The 18,533-nt window shown below is 33.1% G+C and overlaps 1 protein-coding gene across 1 annotated transcript; it reads right to left on the minus strand.

Annotated features, from left to right (window-relative positions):
• Positions 1–1,421: 1,421 nt before the first annotated feature.
• LOC132723654 (eukaryotic translation initiation factor 5B-like) lies at positions 1,422–10,005 on the minus strand. Its single transcript, XM_060708415.1, has 8 exons — positions 9,864–10,005; positions 6,448–6,549; positions 5,799–5,910; positions 4,566–4,666; positions 3,728–3,884; positions 3,311–3,427; positions 2,224–2,374; positions 1,422–1,574 (listed from the first exon to the last, which is right to left on the minus strand). The coding sequence occupies exons 1-8, from the start codon at positions 9,899–9,901 to the stop codon at positions 1,468–1,470; spliced, it is 885 nt and encodes a 294-aa protein (XP_060564398.1). The 5' UTR covers positions 9,902–10,005; the 3' UTR covers positions 1,422–1,467.
• Between the last annotated feature and the right edge of the window lie 8,528 nt (positions 10,006–18,533).

The raw sequence follows: 18,533 nt of genomic DNA on the forward strand, positions 1-18,533 counted from the left end.
GTAAAAATCGGTGGCGTCTTTGATGTTGACGGCATAGCATTCGCACAAATACAGATTAAAATTCATATAAACTTGATCATTTAAAACGACAAAAGAATGTACAATAAGTCTGTTTTAGCGATCGCATTTTTTTTATAGTTTAGTGAATTCATTTTAGTTTGATTGTGTAGGAACCTAGAAGCTAAAAGTCACACTCAAGGAAACAACAACTTGCCCCTGTCAGGGTTCAAACCCACACCACTGCTCCTGCCAGTAGCAATTCTAGCATGATTTGAAGCACAAGTTAATTGGACTACTGCGAATTCACTTATATTCGTGGGCTTGAAATTTCGTGGTTTTATCAAAAAAGGCATTTTCGTGGGTTCTTAAATTCGTGGATTTTCGTTTTCTTGTTAAAAAAAATTCAGTAACCTAATGCAAAGTAATCTTAAACTTAATCGCCAAACATTTTTACTTACAACATGTACATATCTTTACTTGTCACACAGCGCTTGTCAATAAATTTAATCCTTGCCTCTGGGCATAACTCTAATATAGCACAGTTACTGCCGATAATTGACTGCAATTAACACATTTATGTGACATGATATGCACCTCCACTGCCCATGTTATTCGCCGATGTAAACATCGCATAATTTATACGACACCTGGCAGGTTTTAACCAGCGAGTTTAAAAGTTTACACACTGAATTGGTCTTAACATATTTGACAGTAACTACACGCAACGTCACAGCGACTGTGTAAATTTACATGCATATAAATTAATCTCGGTACAGTATGTGGATCTTGTAAAAAGCGGTGGCGTCTTTGATGTTTACGGAATAGCATTCGCACAAATACAGATTAAAATTCATATAGACTGGATCATTTAAAAACGACAAAAGAATGTACAATAAATCTGTTTTAGCGATCGTATTTTTTATAGTTTTGTGTACTTACGACATTAATGTCAAAGACTTTTTTTAAATAAATAAGAGCAAACGGACAATTTTGATTAGCGCTAATTATTGCACTGCCTGGGTTCTCATATTTACTCGATGTCAAATATTCTTGTTAACACAATCAAGTCCTAGTAAACTACAACGATCAAGTATGTATATGCGACATTTGTGACAGTAAATTGAGGACATAAAATCGATTTTTCTTTCAAGTTTCTTAAATATTGTAAACGGATTTAATATGTTACTAACCTGATTATCTGTCTATATTTACATCCATTTCATGAAATATCGACCGGAAAAGAGCCGACGCATGTTTGTAATATATAGGACAGAGACTGGGCAAGAAGTATTTGTTGGGATAAAAGTTCGTCGGATCTTAAATTCGTGGATTGACCTACCCACGAAAACCACGAAAATTCGTGCCCCACGAATAATAATGATTTTACAGTATATGGACCAAAACAAGACATGGGGGTGGAAAATTTAAAAAAAATTTGTGTACATTTATAAAACTGAAAGATAAAAATTATTCACCATCTTGTTTTTGTTGTGGCTTCTTCTTTTTCTTCTCGTATATAGGTCTCTTTTTCTTCCCCTCTACCACTTCCTCCTCTTTTGTTTTAATCTCTAAACCTGGTATTAAAACAGAAATTAATCTTGAAAGTCCCTGTACATCATATAATCTAACAGATACAAATGTAGTATTAAAGGAAAATATGACTGTCAAGAATAACAAAATAGAGGAACATATAAGTAGAACAGACACATAAAAGATCTTTTGACAACTTTCTTGCTGTACTGGTGCAGCGAGATCTTATTTGCCACAAATAAGTCAACAGTGATGGCTGAAAATGTTGTCATTAAATCTATTGACCAATACAAGTCGAAAACCTAATGTCTCGAGGATTTTACACAAGTCCCTTCAACCTTGACTTACCATAGCTCCACTGTATGTTTGCTTGTACAAACAAATTGATAACCGGAGCAATAACATTATATGTTTGAAATTCTTTTCTTTTGAGCGTATAATAAATCAGCAGTAGAGGACAAACAAACTGCTTAACAATCAGTAACAACTGTGACTAGCTGGTGTCATATATATGGAAATATATGTACTTCAATACTGTATTCAGTTTATACAATTTTTTTAGTTTGATTATGTTGGAAGCTGTAAGCTTATTGAAACACTCTCGAATCCGTTCATGGAACCAACAAGTACTAAGCAATGAATGATATACTGTATTTATCAAAATGTTGTCTAAGAACAGCATCAATAACAAACCTTGAGCTTTCATACTCTCTAACATCTGTTGTTGTCGAAGTTTCTCCTGTTTCTGTTGTGCAGTCAGTAATTTACCCTCGGCTTTCAACCTTTCTTTCCTCTCCTTCTCTTTCTGCTTCTTCAATTTCTTTTTCTCCTCTTCCAGTCTTTTCTGTCAAAAACAAACCAAGTAAGAACTTTATTGAAACTCCTAAAAATATAGCTAAGGATAATGCCCTTTGTCTTATGGCTGAGCATTGTCAAGATAATAAAATATTCCAAGTTTCATGTTAATTTGTTACTTAGTTTTAGACCTTTAAAATCTTTAAATAAGAAAGGGGCAAAATCCGAACATATACCTTTCAGAATTATGCCCCTTGTCTTACAAATGCACCTTGTCATGATAAACAACTATTCAAAGTTTCATGTTGATACCTTTCCAAAATGTTTGTATGATGGGCTTCATTAAAGTTTTTTCAAGACCACAAAAACAACAAAGACTACAATGATACAGCAATCATAATAGCTCAACTTTCTCTTTTTTGAAACTGACAATTTAACTAGAACTGTGTCCAAAGGACACGGATGCCCCCACTGTGCAGATGTGCTCGTCTGCATGTCTGTATGTAAGATTTTTATGTGGAACATTTTATTACAATCTGCCATCCGGTTTAAGAGGAGTTGCATTCACAAAATTTCTATATGGTATATAGTGAAAAAATCAACAAATGGCCATAATTCTGTTAAATTTGGGCGCAGCAAAAATTCCTTCCTTTACTTCGATCTACACATTAAAATTGTTCATCCCTGAAAGTTTAAGCAAAATCTGCCATCCGGTTTAAGAGGAGTTGCGTTTCATAAATTTCTATATGGTATATAGAGAAAAAAATCAACAAAGGGCCATAATTCTGATAATTTGGTCGCAGCAAAATTTCTTCCACACATTAAGGTTGTTCATCCCTGGAAGTTTAAGTAAAATCTGCCATCCTGTTTAAGAGGAGTTGCGTTCACAAGATTTTGGGACGTATGGACAGACGTATGTATGGACAAGTGCAACGCTATATGATCCCCACTTTGTGGGGGCATAAAAATGAGGTAAAGTATTTACCTTTTCTATAGCAGCAGCTATTGCCTCTTCCTCCTTCCTTATTCTTTCTTCCTCCTCTTGTCTTAATCTCTCTTCTTCCTCTTTTTGTCTCTTTAATAATTCTTTAATAGCTGCCACCTGCAATTAAATAATTCTTTACAGTTAAGCTGTTTAAATTTACACTTAGTTTTAATAATATTTTGTTGTTACTTAGTCTTCTTTCTTAAAAGTGTTGATAAAATGCTTTTCAATAAAATAAAATTAGTATGGAAATTGTCAATCATAAGTACTTATTTGTATTCTTTCTCTTTTCTTAATACTTAATAATGAGTGTCTTTAACTCACTCGAATATATTAAACATAATTTAATGAAAATCATATTCAATGAAAATCAAACATACAAAAAACAGTCAAAAACAAGAAAAACTTGAGACTTACAGGAGCTTTAGACTTTTTAGGTTTTTCTTCTTTCTCTCCCTTTTTCTTTTTCTTCTTTTTCTTACCATCATCTTCTTCTTCCTTTCCTTCATCTCCTGATGCTACTTTCTCTACACAAACAAAGTATATACATGTAATTATATAGGACAGATATACACTCTATTTTCTTTTAACTCAGTAAGTGACCATGATTCTTCATTGCAATAATGTTAAAATCAGTATAAAATTGCTCATTCCACATTGCTATACAATGTATGTAAAAGATTTTTCTCTTTTGATTAGGTTTAACATCACACCAATACAGTATTGGTCATGGCGACTTTCTAGCTTAACTGGTGAAGGAAGACCTCAGGTACCCTACTGTGCATTTTTTCAGGCACTAACAGACCCCTGAGAAGAACCACCTACTTCCGTAAGCTAACTGGATTGCTTTCTCACATTAAAGAATCCAAAGTCCCTGTTGGGATTCAAACCTCCAGTGAAGAGCAAGTAATTAGAAGTCAACGACCTAAACCACTCATCCACAGACACCTCTTTAAGTTTCAAAATGGGATTAAACTATAAATCATTTTCAAACATATGCTATTGGTAAAACTGATTACACACCATCAAAATCAGACAGATCTTTATTATTTAGTTTTACCATCGGAATATTTTCCACATCACATCTTCTTAGTGTAAGAATATAAATCCTAAGCCTCCTGGCAGGCAGCTATAGAAACCAATGAGAAACAGATCTGACAAGAGTTACAAATTTTTTTTATCACTAGTGACATTTTAACATGTTCTTTTTAAAACTTGAAATTTCATAAATACTGCAATATGTCATAAAATTTGCAAGACAATACCTTCGGCTGCAGCTTGATCTTCTGTTTTTTCCTCTGATTTCGGTTCATCAACCTTTCCATCTTTCTTTAATGCTTGTTTCTTCTGCTGTTCCTAAAACAGTAACATCAAACTTTCAAAACCATTCATCTGAGACCAACTCCTACCTGTTCTATATTTTCTGAATCATTCAATTGTAGTTCAACTACATATAATTGTAGTTCAACTAAATACTATTATAATTATAGAACTGTTTCTCTGAGACATGCATGAGAAAGCCTTTACTCCTTTTTGAAAAAAAAACAAAAAAAGTTGTTTTTTGTCACAACAAGAAACAACCATTATAACAGCTTATAAAAATATTATTCAAAATATTAATACAGACAAGAATAACTCATATGTATTGAAGCAGTAGCATTTAGACTAGTAGGAGTGTCATTCGGAGTCCAGATATCTGAACGTTCGGATCACGATTCGGTGTCCGGAGCCAATTTTCTGATCCGGATGTTTTAGAATATTGAGAAAATGTGATAAATACATGCGTTGAGATTATCGTAGACATGGTGTTGACACCATATTGTATATTGTACAATAGTTTGACAATACAGACCAGTCTGAGCATCCGCGCAGTCTGATCAGGATCCATGCTGTTCACCTACCAATTCTATCACAAGTAGAGAAACTGATGGCGAACAGCATGGATTTTGATCAGACTGCGTGGATGCGAAGGCTGGTCTGGATCCATGCTCGTCGCAAACGCACTATGTTGGTTTTGTCATGAGGCGGCTCATTTGCTTTTAAATTTACACACTTATTCGAGATTATAAAAGGAGTCACAAACTAAAGACCTTATCTCAAGCATTCTTAGTTAACCATGTTAACCATGATGTTAAGCAGTTGCAAGTAAAACTTTTTGAAATGTAATGCAAATGTAGACCCCCAAAATGAGTAGAACAGCCATTCTTTGAACTGTCAAATTCTTAGTGAAAACCTTCAGCCCTTTACCCTTACCACATAAATTTCAAGACTTTAGGAGCCATTCCTTCAAATGTTGCGTTGCTTCAAAAAAAAATATCAGCAGATATAAAATACCTTTCCAAAGATTCTAACACTATTAATCAAACATGTATTTAATGAACAGCTTGTAATATCAATATGTGTTAACATACTACTTTTTTTGTTAATAGAAAACTACAAACTGCACACAGATGTAATGACATTGAATTATTGGTCAATTTTCAGATACCTTTTCTTTTTTCTTCACAGGTGCTCTTTCTTCCTCGACACTATTTTCTTCCTTTCTTCCTTTATTGGCTTCCAGTGATAAGGACTGCAGTTCGTTTGCAACGTCGTCTTCCCTATAATGTGAAAAATTTTCAAATTGCAAAAATTTTTTTTTTAAAACATGAATAAACTGTAAACTATATTGGCTGTCACACACTTTACCTATTTGCAATAATCATAAACAGTTTTCACTGATCATACATAAATACGAAGGGAGAGGTGGCCTAGTGGTCCACTAGGCCACCTCTCCCTTCGTATTTATGTATGATCAGTGACTGGTTTAAGGTGTCTCCCTGTCACCTCTAGTCATCATGGGTTCCATCTAAAGCTCAACTGCCTAATCAACAGAACATGTACCTGACTGCTAGTCCTCCGACATTGATCAGTTCTAAATTGTATACTATGACACAATCATGCCTTAATTATACTTTGCAGTCACTGAAACTTTATCTAAATATAGAGGTATTCACCTAAAGTCTAATGTTAAACAGTATAAACATATGATTAGTTCTACGTAATATTAATATCCTGCACACTCAATAAAGATTTACTCAAATGAACATCTTTGTATATAGTAATTTCATTTATTGAACACATTACAAATATTTTACCAATCATCATCCTTTTTCTTCTTCTTCTTGTCTTTCTTTGACTGCTTGCCCACAGGTTTAGCTTCAGTGGCTTCAGATTCTGCAATATCTACGTCAGAATCTCTAAAAGTAGAACATACTTTGTCAGTTATTTCTTTCACACTCTCACTAGTTATTACGAGATCACTTTTGTCACATCATAATTTGTCTTTTTCATACACGTGAACTTTTTTTCAATGATCAAGTGGGAGATTTTTCTTCAAAAAGAGGAGGATTTTAGAATTTGCAATAAATAAAGAACAAAGTTCTGACATCAAAATAGGGAGATTTCTTTAATTTGTGAAAATACCCCTTATTTTAGGAGAAATCTTTGAAAATATGGCTGCAGAAAGTGGGAATCTCCCGCTTAAAGTGGGAGAGTTCACATGTATGCTTTTTAAAACAATCCACATGCCTTTAAAGGCTGACCTGAGGCTGGCCGTCAGAAAACTGATATTTCTATTTCATAGAAAGATTCCTGTTCAGTCAGTGGATACTAGTATTCACTTTTGGTGGAATCAATCTTTAGCATTTATTTTGAATTTTTACAAGATAATGGCAGAAGAAAATAATTTCACGAACTTCCTGCCAGTCTGACATTTTTAAGCTTTTGAATGTTGTTTGTTGTTTTAAATTATTATGTCAAACTTTGACATTATAGGATCAGCATATCAAACTATTATGTGGCTTCATTTTGCACTTTTCTAATGAGTATTTTGCTTGAACTGAAACATATGCAACTTGTGGCGTAAAATCTGTGTGCCCTGACTTTGTGTTACTTTAGTTATGGAATCACATGACCTGCCTGCATTTTTAAATAAATATATAACTTTTTATCTTCCATGTTACAATTTACTTTTATATAATAGTTTACTAAATTTAAACCACATGTTTCAGCAACAGCAGTTCTAAGTCTACTTTATTTTTGGATCATCCCTCATAAAATGAAATGCTATCATTTTTATTTCTCAAAAATTCATAATATTATGAACAGAAAATATATTTTACTGAAATAATTTAAATGGGAATGAAACTGAATAATAGGCAAGTAATTATGAGTACTGAGTAATTATAGATATATCAGTGTATCGGCACAGTATCGCAGATATTTGTCATATTGACTACATGGCCAAAGTGATATTAATTACATGGCCAAAATTGGGTTTTCAGCTGGAATTAGGGGCTCAAAACTGGAATTTTTATCAACTCAAATTTCAAAGCGCGTTTGGCGAATTTGGTAAAAGAATTCCTGTAAACACATGACTCAAATTTAATATTTACAGGTCTATATCGGTAAATTTGGCTTTTTTTAATTACATTTTGTTTATACATTTGTAATACTTTTCATACTTTTAATGTATAATCTTCGACATAGTCTGTATACTTATTTTATTCAAGTTTTAATGCAATCAGCTACTTAATCGGCCTGATGGCAAAGTGTAAAATATTACCGAATGCGTATGTATAAAACATTGTTGTATGCTACTGTTGTTATGATAAGGGGAGGCGTTAATCAATTCATCATTCGGTAAAGTTTTATACTTAGCCATGAGGTCCATTTCCGGTTTTCTTTGACATGTATTACGTTTTAAAAGGCTTCTACAGTTATAAATTATAAATATTAGGAGAAACATCATTTGAATCTGGAGAGGGCGAGTTTGATCAAATTTTTACTTGCCTAACTCAAACTTTCACTCACAAATGCAAGCGGGCAAGTGGATTTGTTAAGGCCTGAATATATCATGCTATAAAGTGCTTGCAGGGATTTTTTGGGCTTATCTTATAGCCGATATTTGGTCATATTCCCAATTGAAATATTATACTATATTATTTTCCCAATCCACAGACAAAATTCCCAATAAAAAAGTTGCAAAATAAAAATATTGAATTACAGATTCTAAAATCTTAGAAAATAAGGGCTTCTTCACTATTATGGTGCTTAATTGTTTGAAGATGCCATCCTAGAGAGTGATTCATACATTTTTTCCCAATTTTTAACAAAATATCGCTGAAATTCCCAATTCCATAGGTATGGACCATCTTCCCAAAATCCTGGAAAAAAAACCTGGCTTGACAAGTCATTTCTCCTTATATCAAAAGTAAAGCTATTGAAAACATGCTAGAATACTATATATTAACTTTGATTCAACAGTCAAATAGGCTAACACAAAAATAAAAATAAAATCATTTTTTAAAAACAAACGGAATTTTTTTTCCGTTAATTAAAACCACACTTGGCCTAAACAATTGTGTAATTCTTAAACAAAACAGAAAATTAACAGACTACTGGTAGATAAAACAGTTTAATTGTACATATTTCTCCCAATCAGGTTTTTAAATGGGAAGTGGCTAGCCGTACGGGCCCGTACGGCTAGCCAAAGGTTCTAGCCGTACGTGAGTCACGTACGACTAGCCAGGACTCACTGTATTGTCTAGCCGTACGGCACTTTTCAAAATTACCTATATGGAAGTCAAACATGCATATGTTATTTTGTGCCTCATGATTATGATTTGTTGTTTTATTTGTATGAAACAGAAAGTCGAATTTTTGTGAATCGAATAAATAATGATCGGAGTCACGGATTTATATTTTATTGTAATATAAATCCGTGTCGGAGTGGAATAAATAAAAAGATTTAGTGATGCACAAACTTCTTTACCGTCGGTAATTGACGCAATTATCAGAGCCCAACAACAATAATTTTCGTGTTGGTTTTTTTGTTTTATTTTAAAGGTGTCGAAAATTGAACTTAATGAAACAAAAAAGGATTATCATCAAAATTTTGTAAACTATTTCAATTGATGTTATTTAACTGCGAGCAAACGCTATTTTTTTCTCAACGTGTTGAGATTACAAGGAAACATATATTCGTACTTTTTTTACTGTACATAGCCAACAAGGCGATTAATCTCTAAAAAGTAAACATACATGTACGAAGACAATTGCTGTTTCTTGCTTAAAATCCTCGTTTAAAGTCGTAAAATAACATATGCATTTTCGACTTCCATATAATTTTGAAAATGCCGTACGGCTAGCCAATACAGCGTGTCCTTGCTAGTCGTACTTGACTCACGTTCGGCTAGAACTTTTGGCTAGCTAGCCGTACGGGCCCGTACGGCTAGCCACTTCCTTTTAAATGATTCAGTCTAAAAATGCGTCACTAGTCAAAGAAAATCAAAGGCAGTGCCAACTATTATGCGCCAATATATGCATGAGAAATTTTACAAGGTCACTGTGATGTAGCATGTAGTAGCTACTGCCAAATAAAAATTAATATTCAAATAGTTCTACGTCTTCCTTTTTTTCTATTCTTTCTTCATAATTTTCTGACAAAACATATTTTCACTCTTTCAACAGTGTTCATTTTTTTTAACGAAAGTAATACCCCGATACTTACACGTCCTTATCCTTTGCTTTGTTTTTTGGTTTGCCCATGTTTTACGAATTTTTGTTTATTTTTAGACCTTATTTTTCAAATTTCACAACAAATAGTGAAATTTAAGCTTTTTACCACAGCAACAATGATGACCTCAAACAATCACTTCCGTGTTATCATTATTTAATGTATTTACGAATGATATCATGTCGTTTTCGTCTATAACTTTTTGCACGGATATATACACCTCTCAGACCGATGTTATTTCGATTCTAACACGATGAAATAAGGAAAATCACTTATGTTATTTTTCATTTATTGGCAGTTTAACACCAGTTTTTTTCTTCTTTGTCTATATATAGTGACAAAATCACGTGAGTGTTAGAATTGAAAATAATCGTATTATAATGCCACATAGTTCAGTGTTTTATACATAGTCTTTCAAAAAGAAAGATTCTGTTTTATAGGATATTTAACCTAGGACAAAAATATTTTTGTCGTTCCAGATTAAATTAAAGTTAATAGAAAAGATACCCTTTGTGACATGTCAGTTACACCATAATTTGTAAAGCAAATGTCCATTCGGTGAGCGAAACTCCATTTCGTGGCCGAAAACTCCATTTTTAGAGGCCATATTATTTTCGTTTCAGTGTACGTAACAGTAAACAAAACTTATTTAGCAAAAGGTGTTGAGTTTTGCATATATAATAGTTTACATAATTACAAACATATAGCAATGAAACTGGTGACAGATATGAATATAAACTGTCCAAAATACATAGATAACTAAGTGATTGAAGCAGTTTACCGAAAATATAGCATATTACATGTACGATTTTAGTATTACTGGTAACAATGATTCGCCGAATGAGTAAGATAATATAACATCTGAGAAGACCATATTTGTCAGCCTTGTCCGAAAAACGAAAGCGACAAGATTGACATATGGTAAAACAAATAGTTGCTTAACAATATCGTGTATACATTAAAATAAAAAAATATATTTACTAATTTCATTTTACAATTGCTTAAGTCGTACAGTTGACAAAGTTTACTTAATTACCTTAATAACGTTGAATGAAAATAGTGTTGTTCCTAACATTAAAAGCTTTTTCAATATAACATGCAAGACGTTTTATAATAGTATCATTATCAGAGTTCATAAGAGCAATGAATTTTATCATATTTTGGTATCTCCAATAATATGGCGATATAAACTGCTTTCTTAGGTTAATATATCTATTACATTGTAAAACAAAGTGAAACTCGTCCTCTAAAACAATACATTCAGAACATTTGCGACCATCATAAGGAATAGCCCTTGGCTGGTGCCATCTACCTGTTTCAACATATAATCTGTGTGATGACATACGTAATCGTGACAAAGATATACGAAACTTTTTAAAATTTAAAATATTTAAGTACGGTTGAAAGCAAAAATTGCTTATGTTTCTAAAAAAGATTGCTCTAGTGGAGCTGTTTAGTCTATCATTCCATTTTTGAACAAACTGGTCTTTTATTCTTTGTTTGACATTTAACAAAAACAGATCAACATCACCAACTGTTTGAAATCTCCATGCGTCTATGAAACCCAATTCACAAAGTAAGTTTTTAACTAACGAACACCAATTTTTCCTATTAGGATTATAAAGAACATCATTATATAATATGGAATGCCGGTTATGGAATGCCGGTAGGGACATGCCAATTTGCTTATTTGCCAATTGCTGAATTGCTTATTTGCTAATTGCCGATTTGCTTATTTGCCAATGGCTGATAGTCTTAACGACAAATTTGCTTATTTGCCAATTGCTGAATTGCTAATTTGTATGGAAAGCCATTCTGCCATGCGAATTGCTATTTGCGAATTGCTATTTGCGAAATGACAAATGCGAAATGATATTTGCTTATGGTAAATGCAAAATGCTTATTGGCACATTGTTATTTCCGATCAATTTCCACCATTAATTCAGACCGCTGTCTTTCAGGAAGGTAGGTATACGTAGTAAACAGATATTTGCGAAGTAAAAATAAGATAAACAGTAATAAAGAATATTTTTCACATGTTTGGGTTTTTAAAGCTTCAATTAAGGCGTGTTGAAGGATATGATCTACGAGTCAGTATCCTCAAAGTACTTAATGCAGGAGGTACTTTGTACCAAGAATGACCAGATATTACAAATAATATTAACATAATAATATTTACATAAGCAATTTCTTTTGTATGCAGTGTTTTTCCTATTAATTTTATACAAAATATGGCATATTTTGAGGAAAATTAAAGTTTTATTTATCATATTCACAGAAATGTAACCAGTGGTTTTGTTAACGATTTGGACCCAACATGACATTTTAAATGTGTGTGCCAATGCTTATCAAATGTTTATCCTTTTACTGTGTGATAAATATTGAATAGAACTTTAGTATCATTAGCAGTAATTGACCATTTATATATGTTTTTAACTTTTTCATCAATTGTTTAAAAGTCATTTCCGGTATTTCGCTTGTATATAGTGTAAATAGTTATTAAGATTAATAAATATCCAAGCTACAGTTTCAAATACTTTTGATATGAAAAGGTCTGTAATAGATTGTGCTTTGTGAATATTTAATCATCTCAAATTGACCAAAATGTCACATATTGTTGGAAATTCCATGAGACGCTCTATTTTAAGGAAACATTTGCTTTCTATTTGCTTGCTTGCTAATATAAATAATAATACTCTTTCAAAACATTTTATAGGTAGTGCTCCTACTTTAGAAGAATTTATGGAAACTCCTGTCCTTAAAAGCATCAAGAAAGATGCCAACAAGTTCTCTAGTTGTTGCAACAAAACAGAAAATAAAGGTATGATTTTTAGCTCCAAGAATATTTCAAGATATTGTACTAACCCTGGTGTCGGCAATCGCGTCCGCTTCACAGCTTGGTTAATTTTTGCGGGCAAGTACAGTAGCCATTGTCACAAAGATATCAATTTTTAAAAAAAATACTCATTATGACAGCAGGCAGCTGTTATTGTAGATAAAGGTTTAAAACTTTGACCAAAGCCTTACTGAAAAGCCATCCATAGTAATCTGACAGTTCCTATTGTTGATAGTAAAAACTTAGCAATAAGTTCTTGATAAATGATCTACCCGAACCAAAAAATACATACAAAAACTGAAGATAGAAGACTGGGTTTGATTTAGACTATTCATTGACATTAATGGTAATGAACACTGCCAATGCCCTGTAGCAAGTAACTATAAATACTTACTGTTATTGTTTCGTATTGCAGGCTGAGGAGTACTAATAATACGCTGTGGGGTGAAGGAGAACAAAGCTGGAGCTTAAGTTGATGCGCTCTATAAAACACAAAGTATTGGAACTGCACTTAGGTTGTAATGATGACTATGAAACTGTGAGAAACAGACTGCTAGTAGATCTTTAATTTCATGATGAATGTTAAAATGAGGGTTATATTATCCTTTTAATTATGGTGGACGAGATGTTTGATGAAGATAATTTTTCTGTTTTTAACTACATTTAACACAATAAGAAGTATGTTGGAGCCACAAAATTATACATGGGTATGCAAAACAAACCACTAATGTACTTCAGTGACTCTGAGGAAAAAGTGTGTCCAGCTGAAATGTCAGCAAAACGAAGCAAACCGGGAAATGTAGGTTGAGCTAATGCGTCATCGGAGCAAAGTGGCTCAGCAAATGCGCAAACGGAGAAAAGTGTGTCAAGAGAATTCAAGGACTTGAAAAGTAGAGGTGATAATTTAGAATCAGTAGATCGATTACGTCGATGCTAATAAATTATGTCCAGTATATGCCACCGATCCAAAAAATAGTCTGTTACTGTAAAGAAATGTGATGTGACTTGCTGGAATCTTATGCCAGGACTTAAATAAAATGATGGTCATTAAAGTTGTGGATCATTTTTACCTTCTTTTCTAATATTTAAACTTTTTTATACTGATATTGTAAATTTTGATTGTATCTCTGTCAAAATCTCTAATATAATGACAACTTTGAATACACGAGCTTTGACTGTAATACGACCAGCTCTTGTTTTAATTCTGTTCAATAATACAAAAGAAATTATTTCAAAAGTTTGCTTTATTTTTTTTCTTCAGAAAAATCAATTGCACTGCCCTATTAAGGTCCCTTCATATCTAGTTTTCTTTTTTATTTATTTACATGTTAAATAGTTTAGTGTCATATTAAATAAATATGTAAGGAAATGAACGCTTTCATAGTCCTTTCTTTCAAGACATTTTGTTAGACGAAAATATATTTGTTTAAAATTTTGGGTATTCATATAACAAGAATTTATAATGTTACTTCCTATTACTAGAACATGTATGTACTTCACCTCTTATTTTATGTACCGAAATGGTAATGGTGTGAAGTTTCCCTATACTAGAATGAGTTGGGACATTTATCATGTGTATTAGTTATGAGTACAATTTAACAGAATTTATGTGTGGGTTGATTCTGATTGTATTATTATTTCAGTCTTTGCTGTGTATTTTTTTTATTCTAATGTGCAGTCATTTGATGCCAAAACAACAATATGATGCTACATGTATGTTTTCCCTTGAATGAGTCCGAATAAGTACAGGGTTCAACCTCGTTGTCCGTTTGTCTGACCGTCCATTTGTCTGTCCGTCACACGTTTGTGTCCGCTCCACAACTCTTCTATAAGAGGTATTCACTTGAAACTTGATAGGAAGCTATATCACATGAAAAAGTGCAGTGCAAAAGAACCATAACTCTTCCTTTCATAGTTTATGAGTTATTGCCCTTTGTAAATTTTATACAAAATTCTTGTCCGGGCTATATCAAAAAGTATAATAGATATCAATTTGAAACTTTGTAGGTAGATTAATTACATATATGTGAAGTGTTTTACACGAGAATCATAACTCTTTTTTCATAGATTAAGAGTTATTACCCTTTGTAAATTTCAAAAGTTAATACATGTCCGGGTCATATCTCAGATAGGTCAATACATCTCATCCGCACATACGCAGAAAAAGATGAACACTTTTGCAACATGCAGCGCTGTTGAAAATAAATATAAGCGTTACAATTTGGCCTTTATGTTAAAAGAAACATTCCATTCTGTAATATATGAGGCGAGACATTAAGCTACTTCCGTTTCTGAAATGACCCGGCCAGTTTAAAGTTTGGTTTGAGATCACAATGTAAAAACATTCTTTTAATAATATAAAACTTATTAATATCTCATATTCTAGCTTTATATTTTATACTGGTAATATTCAATCATAGCATTTGTATCAATGGATTATCTTTTGATATAATATCTGTATTTTAAGCAAGATTTTTTCCAAATTCATATAGTGTTACCCATAAAATTTAAACTCTGCTTGGAGATACCTAATTTTTCAATATGCTAATAAGTTTGTTAAGTTAAACGTGTGTTTCTTTTGCCTACTTTTGGATATTTTGTATCTTTATTGTATTATAACGTGCATGTTTCTGAGATTTACAGAAAGAAGAAAAAGAGATTGTGTCACTACGCAACATAGTGAGTCAGAAGCTTTGCTGCTGTTGTTGATGATGATGGAGATTGCTAAGTTCAGCTTGTTAATTTGTAGTTTATAATCGACGTGTTTCTTCACTTGAATTTGATTCTGATGTGTTCTCTCCTTTAATTTTGTTCTCTGTTTGCATCAAATAAATAAGACACATGATTTTTACAAATTTGTTGGTTTTTTCTCAAATATCTATCTACCATTACTGTTAAATCCCTCTCAGGGACAAGTACAGTCGTCCTGTTTTACCCATATAGAGGGAGAAGGGGAGTTCCAATGAACTGTGCAGGCACATAGCACTCTGAACCCACAATTCATTCATTGATACGAACTTTTACGCTATTTCTAATGCTCGAAGAAACACCAAATAGGTCCCCGTCAAGGATCGAACTTGGGAACTATCGCATTCCATGCGAGCGTCCTACCAGTGGACCAACACGTCTCAATTTGGGGGATAGCCTATTGTTCTAGGAAAAATGTTAGTATTTTGCATTTTGACCAAAAATTAAGTCCTCTTTTCGCCGAGGAACATGAATTCATACATGGAAATACATACTGGAGAGATACCAATTAGTTTTAGTACTGTTCAGCCATGTCGTTTGTGTAACATGTTCTATAATTATTGCCAACTTCGCAGCTTGTTTATGAGTTACATATAATGCTTCGATAACCATATACATAATAAATTTAATGAATTTACTTGTTCAATCTAAAATTGACACAGATGCGAATAATAACCCCCGCACAACAAACTTTAATTTCATTTTATACATAAAATGTCTAAGTTCAAGGGCACATAACTCTGCAATGCCTGAATTGCCAGTCATGCTTATATTCACTTGATGATTATGATATAATTCAAGATTGAAGCCAGTCACTTAAGAAATGTGAAAGCAGTTTGCTCCACAATCTTATATGTTCAAATAATACATATGTGCATGTCTATATTCAAGGGCATCTGCAATGCCTGGATTGCCCTAACTGACTTTTGTAAAATGTATATCTTCACTTCATGATGATGATGTATTGTAAGTTTGAAACCAATCCCTAAAGAATTGTGAAAGAAGCTGGCGCCACAAGAGTGTAGGTATATATGCATACAGACCAACCGACCACCCCAACAACCGACTCAATAATTCCCCTTCTCAAACTTTTTTTGCGGGAGTATTATAATGGTTAAATAATGTATATGTATAACAAATGAATCGATAATTCTTTATTCTTAATTTTACTAAGACAACATGATTTTATTTACATGTATTCCAAATCTTTTCACTTGCATATATTTCCATGATCAAATTTGAAAACAGTTCAAACGCTCTATCAAGATTAGTTGGCATCTGCCATCTGTATTGTTCAATGACAGAAAGGGCCCAGTCGGAAAAACATTTTTGACAGCAATACTGATTACGTTCATAACAGTTTTTATTTGCAAGCAATGATCAACCTCCACCTCATCAGCAACTTTGCTCTGCTCGGTACAGCAATACAATTCAGCAATAGTGTACATCATGTTTGGTATTTCAGAAACAGATCTTACATTCTTCATCTTTCGCACACGATGCTTATTCCAATGGTATGCATGATGTTGAAGTTCATTACGAATTGCAGGAATGAAACAGAACTTCAAGCAATATATATGAAGAGCGTTGTCTGTTTGCAAAACACCACTCAAATTAATCCATGCACGTCTGTAACAGGGATTATCTCAAATATTGCCAAAACCATTCGATCCTTTGGTTGTGATTCGATGATCTATCCATTACAGCACATCTTGTAAACATATCATTGTGGTGAGAACGAAGAAGCGTTTTGACATCAGCAATATTTACATATTCTGTAGCCAGTCCATATGAACGGAACCTTAATTCTTAAGCTCACGAATTAACTTTAAAAAGTAGGTGCAAGTCAGACATGGATTTTTGTTTGTTTCGTCTACTTTGAGCCAAATCAACCTTCTGCTCCAACCATCTTTTGCCTCATGAATACAAATCCCTAAAGGCTTTAATTTGTCGTTTCCATCTATATGCCACATATTGTTTGAACCTTTAACTCTCTGTAATTGATGCAGCTCTTTGTGGATCGTTACAGATACAGTGTATTACGTCCCTTACAGTTGACTAACAAAACCGGTGGGGTGATTTTAGTGTAAATAATTTAATACCGAATCTTAGAATGTATCTAGTCCGACTATTAGTAGTACATGTAACTGTAAATGGAATGAGAGACACGAGTTTAATTTGTATGTGCCAGTTTATCAAAGAACAAAAGATAAATTCGTCAATTTGCTGGTCATCCATTCAAGTCCCGGCCCAGAGAGTAAGAATTAAGCGCATATAGCAATAACATTTCGCATTTGTCATTTCGCAATAATCATTAGCAAATGTCATTTCGCAAATTGCATTTCGCATTTATCATTAGCAAATGTCATTTCGTAAATTGCAATCGGCATGGCAGAATGGCGTTCCATAAATTTGCTTATTTGTTAACCGCTGGTTTACGTATTTGCTTATTTGCCAATTGCTAATTTGCTTTTTTGCAATAGAAAAAGTTTACACTGTGCCGGAAGTATATGGAAAATCTGACTACAGACAACCAGTTGAGTCAGATCTGTTAACTTTTACCAACAGTATTCTTGTAAATTCAGTGTTTTTCCAAGAATACTGTTGGTCAATGAATTTAGTTGCAGTGATGCCTACGCAGATATATGTCTACAACTGATGGCTGACATGTCCTTGAGAACACAGACGCTTGGGGGTCTGATCCCGTACCCCAACGTGATACGTGCCCCTATAAACACTCATTTTAAAATATTTTAATATTTAAACACGAATTGGACATCGTTAAAACTGGTTTTCAAGCAATTTTTACATATACCGGTATGAAAAAATACCATATACCACCAATTAAGTCTCAATAAAGTACTTAATGGTTTTATCGTTGTAACAAATGTCCAATTCGTATTTAATAAATATTAAAATAATTTTGATATAGTGTTTACAGACGCGTATCACGTTAGGGGCAGGATCTGACCCGCCAGCATCTGTGCTTGAGCATGCCTTATAATGTGTTGCAGCTATAGATCTGTTTGTGCAGCTTAAGTCAGAGATTGATGGCATAATAAACACTTGATTAGTCATAT

Source organism: Ruditapes philippinarum, unplaced genomic scaffold (genome assembly GCF_026571515.1).
Source record: "Ruditapes philippinarum isolate M1 unplaced genomic scaffold, ASM2657151v2 ctg6274_1_1_1_1, whole genome shotgun sequence".
NCBI lineage: Eukaryota > Metazoa > Mollusca > Bivalvia > Venerida > Veneridae > Ruditapes > Ruditapes philippinarum.

Bases quoted from the DNA above. Each gene is read 5' to 3' on its own strand.
- LOC132723654 (XM_060708415.1), bottom strand. From the start codon at position 9,901: ATGGGCAAACCAAAAAACAAAGCAAAGGATAAGGACGT. The intron at 2,375-3,310 runs GTAAATACTTTA...TGTTTTTGACAG, and splicing joins TAGCTGCTGCTATAGAAAAG to AAAAGACTGGAAGAGGAGAA. The intron at 1,575-2,223 runs GTTTGTTATTGA...TTTTAATACCAG, and splicing joins AGAGAGTATGAAAGCTCAAG to GTTTAGAGATTAAAACAAAA.